General features: G+C 39.8%; 3 protein-coding genes and 1 long non-coding RNA gene across 5 annotated transcripts; 1 reads left to right on the forward strand and 3 right to left on the reverse strand.

Moving 5' to 3' along the window:
• Nucleotides 1-226: 226 nt before the first annotated feature.
• LOC307036051 (uncharacterized protein) lies at nucleotides 227-5,651 on the forward strand. Of its 2 annotated transcripts, XM_079676032.1 has the most exons (8): nucleotides 227-1,183; nucleotides 1,496-1,565; nucleotides 2,497-3,173; nucleotides 3,279-3,324; nucleotides 4,048-4,139; nucleotides 4,288-4,398; nucleotides 4,524-4,797; nucleotides 5,274-5,651. In XM_079676032.1, exons 2-8 carry the CDS (start codon nucleotides 1,524-1,526, stop codon nucleotides 5,370-5,372), a joined length of 1,341 nt encoding a protein of 446 aa, XP_079532158.1. In that variant the 5' UTR covers nucleotides 227-1,183; nucleotides 1,496-1,523; the 3' UTR covers nucleotides 5,373-5,651. The 2 variants fall into 2 exon arrangements, with proteins under 2 accessions (XP_079532158.1, XP_079532159.1); XM_079676033.1 differs by lacking the exon at nucleotides 227-1,183 and having other exon boundaries at nucleotides 1,223-1,565.
• A 67-nt stretch (nucleotides 5,652-5,718) lies between these two features.
• Nucleotides 5,719-7,294, reverse strand: LOC307036052 (uncharacterized protein; the record flags this gene model as incomplete). Its single annotated transcript, XM_079676034.1, has 7 exons — nucleotides 7,277-7,294; nucleotides 7,100-7,199; nucleotides 6,856-7,018; nucleotides 6,653-6,759; nucleotides 6,430-6,574; nucleotides 6,159-6,285; nucleotides 5,719-6,020 (listed from the first exon to the last, which is right to left on the reverse strand). The coding sequence occupies exons 2-7, from the start codon at nucleotides 7,195-7,197 to the stop codon at nucleotides 5,719-5,721; spliced, it is 942 nt and encodes a 313-aa protein (XP_079532160.1). The 5' UTR covers nucleotides 7,198-7,199; nucleotides 7,277-7,294.
• Nucleotides 7,295-7,345: 51 nt separating this feature from the next.
• Nucleotides 7,346-8,217, reverse strand: LOC307038083. The gene is made up of 4 exons (XR_013807881.1): nucleotides 8,138-8,217; nucleotides 7,970-8,043; nucleotides 7,780-7,860; nucleotides 7,346-7,482 (listed from the first exon to the last, which is right to left on the reverse strand). It is a non-coding gene; the product is annotated as an uncharacterized lncRNA (long non-coding RNA).
• Nucleotides 8,218-8,334: 117 nt separating this feature from the next.
• LOC307038320 (uncharacterized protein) lies at nucleotides 8,335-10,672 on the reverse strand. The gene is made up of 5 exons (XM_079679704.1): nucleotides 10,244-10,672; nucleotides 9,354-9,502; nucleotides 8,882-9,107; nucleotides 8,706-8,781; nucleotides 8,335-8,559 (listed from the first exon to the last, which is right to left on the reverse strand). The coding sequence occupies exons 1-4, from the start codon at nucleotides 10,283-10,285 to the stop codon at nucleotides 8,728-8,730; spliced, it is 471 nt and encodes a 156-aa protein (XP_079535830.1). The 5' UTR covers nucleotides 10,286-10,672; the 3' UTR covers nucleotides 8,335-8,559; nucleotides 8,706-8,727.
• Between the last annotated feature and the right edge of the window lie 2,863 nt (nucleotides 10,673-13,535).

Here is a 13,535-nt window from a genome sequence, read left to right on the forward strand (position 1 = left end):
ACCCCATTGTTTTGTTATGAAAATGTATCTATATTTATACACATTCTCGCGAGATCTATCAGGGGTCGTTGTAATGCTGCGTTCACACCGGACGCGACTTCGCTCTAATCGCTCGAGTTTCACCGCTGCTGCCAGCTGTGTTTACTCGCATCATTCAAACAAGACGCGCTGGCTCGGGAGCTACAACTACAACAAAATGAACATATTTTACTGATTAAATTGTAATACACGTTTCTAAATGATGCCGAAGTAACAACATACTGATACCGGTTAGTAAAAACCATGAATTAATGCTTGACAAGTCTGCAGACAAGACGGCAGGCGAAAAACCTTTTAAAATGCTTGTTTTCTGAATGGAGATTGGGTCGACCAGGCTAAGCTAACGTTGTATATGCTCATTCCACACTCATAACAACGGCCTACAGACATAAATAAACCAGCGACTGTATTCGCCATGACACAGACAGTCTGTGGTTTGTACTTATTTAACTTTTGTCCAGTTTCTGAACAGATACGAGGAGCTGTGATCTCTGTTTGCTAACTGCTAACAGCTAACTGCTGATGTTTTCTGGTTGAACGTCAGTGGCAGGCTGAGATCCTCACCACTTGTGTGTGTGTGTGTGTGTGTGTGTGTGTGTGTGTGTGTGTGTGTGTGTGTGTGTGTGTGTGTGTGTGTGTGTGTGTGTGTGTGTGTGTGTGTGTGTGTGTGTGTGTGTGTGTGTGTGTGTGTGTGTGTGTGTGTGTGTGTGTGCGCGCGCGCCTCTATCCTGAGCACGCAATGAAACATGTTGAGCATAGAAAATGCTATTGAGCGCGCACTTGAACACTTTTGAGCACAGAGAAATATATTTTCTCTCATAAAACTCCTGCTCCGTGCGCATGCAGACCGCTGCACCCGCTCTCTCTCCCTCGCTCGCTCGACCTCTCCAGCCTGTGCGCGCTCAACTTTGCCTGCGCGCTCGCTCAAATTGTCACAGCGTTACAAATGTGCCACAAAACCAACCAATCGGAGAACTCGAGAAGGTCAATTCTGATTGGCTGGCCGTCTCCAATCATATCTGAGATGAGAGAAGAGAGGGATTTTCATCTTCGGTTGCCATCAGGCTGTTGGCGTTCCTATTATCGTTGACATTTACAGGACATGACAGACTCGAACGAAGAGATTACTACGCCACAGTGTCAGGTGAGTTATACATTTCTGGTTTTCTGATATCACGTTATTGTTTGTAATACCTTTGACGAAACCTTTTATCCGATCGTTTCAGATAAGGGTGAGTTTGCTAGCCGGCAACATAGCTATATGTTGTTTATATAAAAAATAAAAAGATGACTGATTATAGTAGATTTGTTCTTGTAATTATTGACTCATATTTCAGAAATGCTTTTTATTTTTCTGTATTATAGGGCTGTAGGATTAACATTAGCCTATATGTCTTCTTAACTTGAGACATCGGCTGTTGTGTGAGTAACTAAAGTTTGACTCATCCTTCTCTAGCAATCCCAGCTGGCCACAACATCCGACAATGTCGAATGAACAGCAACACAATGTCACAGCAAGGCCACATGTAAGTCGTTTTTGATTTGGTTGTCTCCTGGGACCCAGCCCATTGAAAATGTCCTCTGTAGTGGACATTTTGTTAACACGCATATCCTTTTACTCTTTTGAGCTACTCTATCAATCCCTGATGTACTGTACAGAGGACATCCTGGTCTTTCCAGTGATGTGTCATTGGTTAAAATTGCATGCTGGGAAGTCCCTCTTTCTTTTCATCCAAAATGGCTGGCATACCAAAAACAAAATGTTATAGAAGCAGGAGGAGAAGTCAAATATTGTTGAATAATTGTAATTTTTACCATGAAAATCATATATATTCTTGTTTATTAACATGTGAGGAACTATATAATTAGTTCTGAAAGCAATTAAATAATTCAAGTTTTCAAATAACAGCCCTTTTATAAATGTCCATTCTAGTGGACGTCAGGACCATCTTCATGGACTTAATGACTCAATATTGTTGCAGAAGACGGAACTGAAGCAGACTTTTTCTGTACCAGATAGTTCAGGGAGATTCAGATTTTGAGCTCTCAGATGATGAGAGAGAGAGGCTTCATATTAATCTGCTGAAAGTGTTGCTTTGTGCTCATTGAAAATAAGATTTGGATGTTGAAATATAAAGCCTCTGGTGCACAAATACTGAGAATTGACTTTACAGTGAACTAGGAGGCATCGTGTTGCAGTTAAACTTGTGAAATGAAACATTTGCATATTTATAGGTTCTGACATTTTTAAGGAGGGAGGAGTAGATGTAATTTTAAGGAGATAATTTAACTTGTTTTGTGGATAAACTTTATCAAACTAATTATTATTTGATATTATATAAGGGGTAAATGTAACGTTATTACTAGCTTCCACATCTCATAGCTCGTTATCAGTCACCTATATGACTAACAACGAGTCCCTCTTCTTAACTAATCTGAGCTCTGTCTGTCCAACAGGACATATTGAGACAGCAGTTGATTGAAAGACTTCTCACCAAACTGCAATCAGCCTTGAACCAGCAACCACTAAATGTGGATTATTTGGAGTTCCTGACTCGCCATGAGCTGATTATGTTTGAATCGTTCCATGAGCAGATAGGAGGTGTATCAGAGATTACAGAAGCAATACGAAACCTACATCATGTTGTCCGGTTGGAAATTAACGCAAGGTCTATGCCCATTGTAGAACAGGAAACAGAAGTTGGTCCAGGTTCTGGTCAACCCAAAATTGTGATAGAGAGAGAAAAACTAACACATTTGCTGAACACACATCTGCCAGTCTCCTGCATTGCAAAATGCCTCTGCGTTTCAAGAAGAACGATTTACAGGAGAATGCAAGAATTTGGCTTGTCTATAAGAGGATCATACAGCACAATGACTGACCAAGAACTTGACAACGTAATTTTAGGTATTAAAAGTCAGATGCCAAATGCTGGTTATCGAATGGTTCAAGGCCATTTGGTTTCAATGGGCCTCCGTGTTCAGTGGTGGAGAATGATGGCCTCTATGCATCGGGTTGATGCTGCTGGGATCTTCAGACGGATCACAGAACTAGGGTGTGTTGTGCGAAGAAGTTATTCCGTGCGAGGCCCTCTCTCCCTGGTCCACATTGACACAAATCATAAACTGATAAGGTAGAGTAAAATATCCTGTTTATGCAATTACCTACACAGTGAATGTTGGGAGTATATAATAAGAACAACCTTAGTTATATAGTAACCTTTTTCCCTTTTGAACAGGTACAATATTGTGGTCTTTGGTGGAGTGGATGGCTACTCAAGGAAGGTAATTAATGTGTTGTTGCTTATTATTGTTAAAGAAATGCAGCTTAAAGTACAAAGCCTCTTGTGACCAGCAGTTATACTTCTGAAATAACACTTATTTGCATATTTATAGATTATGTTATACACATCTTAAAACATGTCTAGGGGGGGAATCATCAATTTTATTAGCTTGATGCAGATTGTTTTGATTGTATAATTAGAGCTTAAAATGCATATTGTATGAAGATCTCAACATCCACACAACGACATAGCTGACCTATGCATGGAATCATAATCTGCTGCTTAAGACATGTAGTTCTTATCGTTAGTTTGATCAAAAAGTGTATATTTTTTCTCCTGCTCCTTGGAATAATTATTGAGCTAGAAGGTAATGATTCGTGTTTAGATCCAATTATTATTATCCAATCTGGTTATACTTTTTTAATACAAAGCATCTTAAGGGAGCAATAATGTATTGCCTTAAAGAAAATATATCTGAGGAAGCTGTAATAAATCAAGCTGCATTTTAGTATGTAAAATATACCAAGTTGATATTTTTGAAAATTACCTATATAATAATTGAAATACCAAATCCTGTTGATGGTTCTGTTGAAATGAAATGAAACTATGTGTAAAGATTTAGGACGTGCCGATCTTTCTTTTATGGTATAATACAACACTAAAAGCTCTAAGGCTAGCCATAGCTGAAAGCAGATGTAAATGATTTCATCTGGTTTCTATGCAGATCATGTACTTGGATGCTGCAACAAATAACAGAGCATCAACTGCATACTCATTCTTCCTGAGATCAACCCAGCTTCATGGCTTACCATCAAGGTATTTTGCCCTGACAAAACAAAAAGTGGATGTTTTTTTACACAAATATACTACTTACAATATCTTTCATTTCATCTACTGAAGTTAAAGTAAACCTTGTTAAATTAATTATTCAATTATTTATTATTAAAATGTATTTTGATCTTAGGGTAAGGGCGGATCAGGGAGTCGAAAACGTGGACATCGCACAATACATGTTTGCCACACGGGGCACAGAAAGAGCCAGCTTTATCTCTGGAAAGAGTGTCCACAATCAGAGGTTAGTTGTGTTTTTGTCTTGAAATGTTGACTCTATAATTATTAGTAACTGTAGCAGTTTGGTTGTTCAATGAAAGCACAAATAGCTGTATAAATCCAAGTAAATCAATTAAAATGCAATTCTAGGATAGAGCGACTTTGGCGTGACGTCTGGGTTGCAGTCAGCAGCAAGTACCATGATGTTCTTCACTCTCTGGAGGAAGATGGTCTGCTTGATATCTCTGATGTGGTTCACCTCTTTGGTGTGCACTACATCTTTGTCCCTCGACTTCGAGCAGACCTTGACGCCTTTATCCAAGGATGGAATAATCATCCTCTAAGGACAGAGGGAGGTCTCACTCCTGAACAGCTGTGGCGTATGGGACATCTACAAGATCTAGATGAAGGGGAGAGACTTGAGGTAACAGTTATAGAGTTCCCATTAAATATATTTTAAAAAACAATTGAGTTGCAGGCAGATATATCTAGTTTTGAGACATAATAGACATCAATGCCAATTGGACAATGGAGCATGAAAGCCAACATTTTTTTTAAAAATATTTATTTCTAAACAACATGGTTAAAAGGTCTGAATCAATGTGAGCTTCTGTCTTCAATTGTGCATAGATATGCTGTAATTCAATTTTTTTCCATCTACAAACCTTACAGTTCTGTTGCATTGAGTGATGAGAGGCATATCTGACAAATGTATAAGATTATTGGAAACAGCAACCTGTTCAATAACTAGTATTTCTAGAATAATACAACTTTGAGTAAACAAAATCACCTTTATGTAACATGTTTATTTTTAAAAATCACACGTTACATAAGTGTATGAAAATACATCATGTACTAAACGTATTTTAATTGTTTTCCTGGATCCTTCGGAACTTCAAGACCCAGGCATCAACTGGGAGAGTACCATACTGCAAGAAGACTCAAACGGGGCAGTTGTGGTTCCTGAAGTTGTGTGCCCCCTGGATGACGAAGACCTAGAAGAACTTCAGAGAACTGTTGATCCTCTGGAACATTCTCAGTCACATGGCCGTGACTTGTACACACGATTCTTGCACAGTGTGTAAAATGACAATTGAACGTGAACTCTTAAACTGACACATTAGCTGATTACAACAACCTTGTTTAACAGATATCTGTTGAGAATACACAGAGCCCAACCATTGGTCCTTATTTGCCTTTCTGCTTGTCTGATGTTTTGTTAAAAAACTTTGTAACAATGTATGCGTTCCCAACTAATAAAAGCATGACTTCATCAAACATTAACAAATATATTTAAACATATATACACTCAGCTCTTGCCTTAGTTTGAGTAGAGCTAGTTGTTTTAAACTCTGTGGAATCCACCACCATATCTCACTGCTTCACCCATGATTCTTCTAAAGTCAGTGTAAGTGCTGAGATGCTTTACTGGAAAAGTCACAGTTTTAGTGCACGCACTCACAATTTGGTAACAAATTAAGTGATCTCCTAGCCGCTCCCTGCAGTCATGGTCAAATTTGCATGTTATTTTGAAATGTCTCTTTTCATCAGGGAGGATGGGGATGTGGGCCTGCCCTGTCATCCACTGGAGCACGTGTGGCACTGCAACAGGCTCCTTGTCACCAGCTGCACTGTCTGTCTCCCCATCTGTGACGGATGTATATTTTAAATAACACAAATTAAGAAAAGCAAATATCCAAGAACATTTATTAGGTATGTGGTCAGTACATTCAAATCAGTAAAGCATTCATTCATATGTGTACTGCATTCTACAGTATATCATACCTGACATTTCAACTTCCTGCAAGAAATATTGCAGGAAGTTGATCACCTTCCTCTCAGTTCTCTCCTTAGACGTCCCTTTTTCGCTAAAACGTGGCTGGCAGTTCATCATGATGAAATCTGCATCAGGCTATAAAGAGAGTGAATGCAGATTTAGTTTAATATCTTGCAAGTGTTCAAACCAAAGCTATTAAGGCAATACAGAATTAAAAGTACAATACAAAAGAAGAATAGAGTCTAAAAATAAATAAATAATGGCAGTTAAAATTCTTACTTTGGTGATCTTCCCTGGAACAAATAAGGAGTGACAAGCTTCAGGGTTTCTAGCCATCTGATCCACCAGGCCATACAGCTCCATGCCCTTTCTGAGTTGCTGCAGCATTGGAATCAGTCTTGTTGTGGAATGTAAGACAATTGCTCTTTGAAGAAAAGCAGAAAGAAATTACACACTGGTTTGAAAAATAAACATTGTAAAATTAATATTGTACAACTCTTACCGAATGATGCTGTGTTTATTGTCCAGTTTGAGCTGGCTTGTATATCCACAGCTGACAATTTCATCAGCCCACAACATCAGAGACTGCTCATCTGCAGAATCTTCGACCTGAGAATGTGCAACATTGAAATAAAGGACAGATTTACAATAGGTGTTAAAACATATATCTAATTCATATCTAACAATGCTCAACAGAGTACTCACCTTGCTGATGAGAAGACCGGATTCTATATCAGAAACATCCTCCTTTGAAAGTGAATGAATGTCCACCCCTCCTGTGCAGAGGAAGTTGTAGCACCACGCTCTCAGAAAGGCAGGAGGTGGGCCACCTTGTGCGATGCTTACTGACATTATTTCACCAATAGTTCTGTGTGCAAGGTAGAGAAAGTCTTTGTAAAAAAACTCCTTACATAAATGACAACGTGTACAAAAACAGTATGTTACCAACCTGAAGTTGTCATTATCAAGGTCTGTCAAAGAGTACTTAGGATTTTTCCCCTGGCTCCCAGTTCCTTCAAAGAATCTGTTTTCAATACCTGAAACCATGTCTTACAGAAAAAAAGCAAATAAGCAATGATCCTTTGGTTTTGTTTAATATCAAAACAAAACAGTTAAATGAACTTACCAGTCAAAAACTCTTTCCTTATTGTTCCAGTGTCAATGCCTGCCTCTTCTATGTAGACTACCTTAAGATCACTGGCAGGAGATGCAGCTTTTTTTCGTTTCCACTGGAGAATGCCCCTGTCTGGAAGGCCGTCTCTGTCCACACACAGTTTGAACTCTGTTGTGTTGTCAACTTGGTGTTCAAGTAAGCGCAATACATCTTCCGTGCTTAAGGAAGAGGACAGAGAAAATATAAGACTATCCCAATTTTCCAAACATTTTGTATACATTATTGCCATATAACTGTCCTATTATTATGCTGAACAATATTTGGGAAAGAAAGGGCTATCAAATGGCGTAATTAGAAAAGAGTGCACCATGTGCTATGTTTTGAATAGCCTGTTAAAATAATTTGAGAGCTAGCTTTTGGGGGAGACATTAAAGCATGTGGATTGCATGATGGTGCTCATTATTTATTCTGTATTTGATATAAACTCATGCAAAGGTCATCTTAATAAAACGTACCTTTTTGGTTTGCATACTGGAGGTTGAGCAGCTGTACTTGGACTATTGTTCTCTGATGCAGGAGTCCCTGTACATTCAAAGCTGCACAAACAATATGCAGTTTAAAACACTGAATATGTAGACATTCTACAGGTGGTACATCTATCAAATATAATGTTTATGATACAAAGAGCAGAATAAGACAGATCACCTCTCTCCACATAGACTAGCATGGACTGTGATTTCATCGTCTGGGAATTCTTTGGTGCAAATTGGACACACCACCTAAAGTTTGAAAGAAATATGCTCCATGTTACAAACAGCTGAAACACTAAACTAAACTGATTGTGCAGTTTAGTTGTGTGCTGTTCTACTGTACCTTGCAAGCGTTCTCCACGATACACAATTCATCAGAGGACTGCAGATTAACAAAAAAGTCATTTATTTCAATAAACAATTTATATTTTCCTCGTCTTTTTCTAAAGGCAATTTACCAAATACAAAAAGAATTTGCTCTCACCTCATCAACAGTTTCATCAGAGGACAGTTTTCCACTGCATGTCCTAATTTGTACTGCAAGCATCTGCAAAGGCATCACTTCATGACATTGGAAACATGTCTTCTTTGGCATTTTTGCAAAGCAGTGCGAGTCAGGAGGCAGTGGAGCGGTGTCCAATGTCTCCTGAAGTGGTACTATGTAAAAAGTGGCTTTGCCACCTGCTGACATAGCTCGCAGAGCTTTGACAGAATACCCCTCTGCTTCTGGTGGAATGACAGTGAGCTTTCGTCTTCCACTGCCACCTTAATTGAGAGAAAGAGAGAGAACATGTTTTGTCATTCTGCCACCTCTAATGCTTACAACAAGTAATCAATACCTCAGAAGGGTTCATGCACACCAACAAGTAATACAGTAATATGAAAACTCAACAAAACAAAATCCCACAAACCTGTAGCCTTATGCAAGAGCCATCATCCACATAGACCCTCCATTTTTGGAAATGTGTCAGCCAGGAGCCTTAAAATCTTGAGAGAGAGAGAGAGAAAAACATTGATGGTGACAATACGCTGAAGTACAATAATTGACTTTAATGATAAGTCAAACAAATGAACTGACAAACGATACCTCTGTGTGATCACCATCTTCAGGAAGAGTCAGTGTTTGTCTTCCCATGCCTGCCTGGAGGAGTTCAAGCTCCTCAGTTGGCAACGGTGTGTGGGCGATATTTTTTGGCAACAGATCAAAATGTAAAGCAGTTGTTTTACTTGTTGTCTTAACAAGATGCTTGGTGGCAGTCAAACACCTCTTTTTACCACGACGGAAGTTTGGTTTGAAATATCCTGGAAAAGATCTGTGGAATAAATTATATGTTTTATATTTATTTATAACAATCAAGTGTTGCACAAAAAATCTAAATAGTACATGTTGGCTATATATATTTTCCAATGCTATTACAAACCAAGTCTTGTTCAAGTCCAAGTTCATATTTTAATTTAATCATGTCAGCGATGTGACTACTGGACTTAAGAAAACAACATTGATTTTTTGAATTTTTTTAAGCAAAACGAAAATATAATGATGTGGCTGAAATACGAACCTTGCCATCTCTTGCGGCACTGTCACTGGCACTACATTCCTAGGTGCAGGAGGCTCTGTCTCCGTCGGCCTTCCTGAGCCGCTTGCGGCCATAGTGTTAAGGAGCAAAGACACCAGGTTTCTGGCTGCTGACTCAACTGCACCATCGCCCTAAATCAATTCAGGATGTAACATTAACATGATCATATTTTCAGTTAAACTAGAACCGCCAGGGGTCAAGGTACAATGTTCTTTTATTTATGATACTAGAACACAGGGTTAAGAGTGCGTTTTTATCGCAGAGTGATGAAACGTATACCAATAGAATCTGTGGACTCTCAGCGTTCATATGACATCTAGTATGTGCAGATTGCATGAAAGATCGCTACCGTGAGTTATGTGCAAAGTCTCTCTCTCTCTCTCTCTCTCTCTCTCTCTCTCTCTCTCTCTCTCTCTCTCTCTCTCTCTCTCTCTCTCTCTCTCTCTCTCTCTCTCTCTCTCTCTCTCTCTCTCTCTCTCTCTCTCTCTCTCTCTCTCTCTCTCTCTCTCTCTCTCTCTCTCTCTCTCTCTCTCTCTCTCTCTCTCTCTCTCTCCTCTCTCTATTAGGAACCGCAATAAGCAACAGGCGTTGCTTCGCACAAGATCAATGGCGCGAAAATCACTGAATGTTCTATAAGGTAAATATTACCGGCTGGCGCAGATGGGTATAAATGGCAATTTATATTGACAATATTTGTCTAATACTAGCGCTAATATTAGGCTACGGTTTGTTAGCTGTTTGCTTAAACTATCCATATAGCTATGTTGCCGGCTAGCAAACTCGCCCTTATCTGAAACGATCGGATAAAAGGTTTCGTCAAAGGTATTACAAACAATAACGTGATATCAGAAAACTAGAAATGTATAACTCACCTGACACTGTGGCGTAGTAATCTCTTCGTTCGAGTCTGTCATGTCCTGTAAATGTCAACGATAATAGGAACGCCAACAGCCTGATGGCAACCGAAAATGAAAATCCCTCTCTTCTCTCATCTCAGATATGATTGGAGACGGCCAGCCAATCAGAATTGACCTTCTCGAGTTCTCCGATTGGTTGGTTTTGTGGCACATTTGTAACGCTGTGATAATTTGAGCGAGCGCGCAGGCAAAGTTGAGCGCGCACAGGCTGGAGAGGTCGAGCGAGCGAGGGAGAGAGAGCGCGTGCAGCGGTCTGCCTGCGCACGGAGCAGGAGTTTTATGAGAGAAAATATATTTCTCTGTGCTCAAAAGTGTTCAAGTGCGCGCTCAATAGCATTTTCTATGCTCAACATGTTTCATTGCGTGCTCAGGATAGAGGCACAAATATAACGCTATACATGAGGCCCATGATCGTAGCTGCTCATGCTAGCTTGTCTCAGCTAAAGGTGGAACGGAGATTTGGTGCGTGGAGTTCAACTCTGAACCTATCTGGGTTCAGAGTTCGATTTCACGCACCAAATCTCCATTTCACTTACATATGTACATACAAAATGTGTGCTTTTAAAATGTTATATTCAATATTGTCATTTTAAAAATAAAAATGTATTCAATAATTTTTTTCGACGGAGCTCCATGGTGACTTGTGCTATTTTTAGAACATGCACGCGGGCGACCAATTTCCCCCCTGCGGGCGACTTAGTGCCCGCGGGCACCGCGTTGGCTACCCCTGCTCCAGAGGGACTGGGCTCTGGTTTCAGACAGAGGCTGAATAGAGGTGCTGCAGCACAGGCAGTATGAGAAAAAATAAAGGTTTTTTTGAACATTAAAGCATGGAGACATGTCACAGTAGAGGCACTGAATACAAATATCAACATGAAAATAAGTATAATAAGTCCTCTTTAAGTAAAATAACTATTTAAATACAGCCAATAAGGAAGTGCCAAAAACTGCAGTTCATCTATTTGCCGATAGGCGATGACTGCAGAAAGGAGCCATTTCCATAGACCCCCATGTTAAAATGCCCAACTTTACAGCAGAAATAAACATTTCTACCATGGATGCAATAAAAATTATTCGGGATATAGTTAGATTCCACCTTAATGATTATTAATTGTTGAGCGAATTGTTTTATCACGCGACCCTTTTAATTATATTAGGTCTTAACGTTTCTGCATAAATTAGGGCGTGGTCACTTTGATGGACAGGTACGTGCCTCACTGTCAGCTAACAGCAACTTGTCCACTCTGCTAGGCTACACATTAGCTAGTTGTAGTTACTGTACTTGACCCTTTAGCCGTGTTCGTGGTGATTGTGCCTTTTAGGGAATGTTGTTACAAATACCAGACAATTAAAATGTTGTGCTGTGCGGTTGAATGTACTAACAGAACTTCCAAGATGTCTAAAATGATCATATTATACATGTTAACCCTGTTAGCAGGTGTTTGTGTGCTTTTTAGCTTAGATTGTTATATAGCTTATTAGCCAGCTAAGGACATAACCCTTTATACATGTGTGTGTATATATATACAGTGGGGCAAAAAAGTATTTAGTCAGCCACCAATTGTGCAAGTTCTCCCACTTAAAAAGATGAGAGAGGCCTGTAATTTTCATCCTAGGTATACCTCAACTATGAGAGACAAAATGAGAAAGAAATATCCAGAAAATCACATTGTCTGATTTTTAAAGAATTTATTTGCAAATTATGGTGGAAAATAAGTATTTGGTCACCTACAAACAAACAAGATTTCTGGCTCTCACAGACCTGTATCTTCTTCTTTAAGAGCCTCCTCTGTCCTCCACTTGTTAACTGTATTAATGGCACCTGTTTGAACTCGTTATCAGTATAAAAGACACCTGTCCACAACCTCAAACAGTCACACTCCAAACTCCACTATGGCCAAGACCAAAGAGCTGTCAAAGGACACCAGAAACAAAATTGTAGACCTGCACCAGGCTGGGAAGACTGAATCTGCAAAAGGTAAGCAGCTTGGTGTGAAGAAATCAACTGTGGGAGCAATTATTAGAAAATGGAAGACATACAAGACCACTGATAATCTCCCTCGATCTGGGGCTCCACGCAAGATCTCACCCCGTGGGTTCAAAATTATCACTAGAACGGTGAGCAAAAATCCCAGAACTACACGGGGGGACCTAGTCAATGACCTGCAGAGAGCTGGGACCAAAGTAACAAAGGCTACCATCAGTAACACACTACGCCGCCAGGGACTCAAATCCTGCAGTGCCAGACGTGTCCCCCTGCTTAAGCCAGTAATTGTCCAGGCCCGTCTGAAGTTTGCTAGAGAGCATTTATGATCCAGAAGAGGAATGGGAGAATGTCATATGGTCAGATGAAACCAAAATAGAACTTTTTGGTAAAAACTCAACTAGACGTGTTTGGGGGAGAAAGAATGCTGAGTTGCATCCAAAGAACACCATACCTACTGTGAAACATGGGGGTGGAAACATCATGCTTTGGGGCTGTTTTTCTGCAAAGGGACCAGGACGACTGATCCGTGTAAAGGAAAGAATGAATGGGGCCATGTATCGTGAGATTTTGAGTGACAACCTCCTTCCATCAGCAAGGGCATTGAAGATGAAACGTGGCTGGGTCTTTCAGCATGACAATGATCCCAAACACACCGCCCGGGCAACGAAGGAGTGGCTTTCTTAAGAAGCATTTCAAGGTCCTGGAGTGGCCTAGCCAGTCTCCAGATCTCAACCCCATACAAAATCTTTGGAGGGAGTTGAAAGTCTGTGTTGCCCAGCGACAGCCCCAAAACATCACTGCTCTAGAGGAGATCTGCATGGAGGAATGGGCCAAAATACCAGCTAAAGTGTGTGAAAACCTTGTGAAGACTTAAGGAAAACGTTTGACCTCTGTCATTGCCAACAAACGGTATATAAAAAAGTATTGAGATGAACTTTTGTTATTGACCAAATACATGTTTTCCACCATAATTTGCAAATAAAGGCTTTAAAAAATCAGACAATGTGATTTTCTGGATTTTTTTTTTTCTCATTTTGTCTCTCATAGTTGAGGTATACCTAGGATGAAAATTACAGGCCTCTCTCATCTTTTTAAGTGGGAGAACTTGCACAATTGGTGGCTGACTAAATACTTTTTTGCCCCACTGTATATATATATATCAGGGTTTCCGCTAGGATTTTTTCTCGCTGGTCAATTGTCCGAACAGAATTTATTTTACCGGACAAATTTGAAACTTACCGGTCAGGTTTCAATAATAAG

The sequence above is a fragment of the Notothenia rossii genome (assembly GCF_949606895.1).
Source record: "Notothenia rossii genome assembly, chromosome: 4".
Lineage (NCBI taxonomy): Eukaryota > Metazoa > Chordata > Actinopteri > Perciformes > Nototheniidae > Notothenia > Notothenia rossii.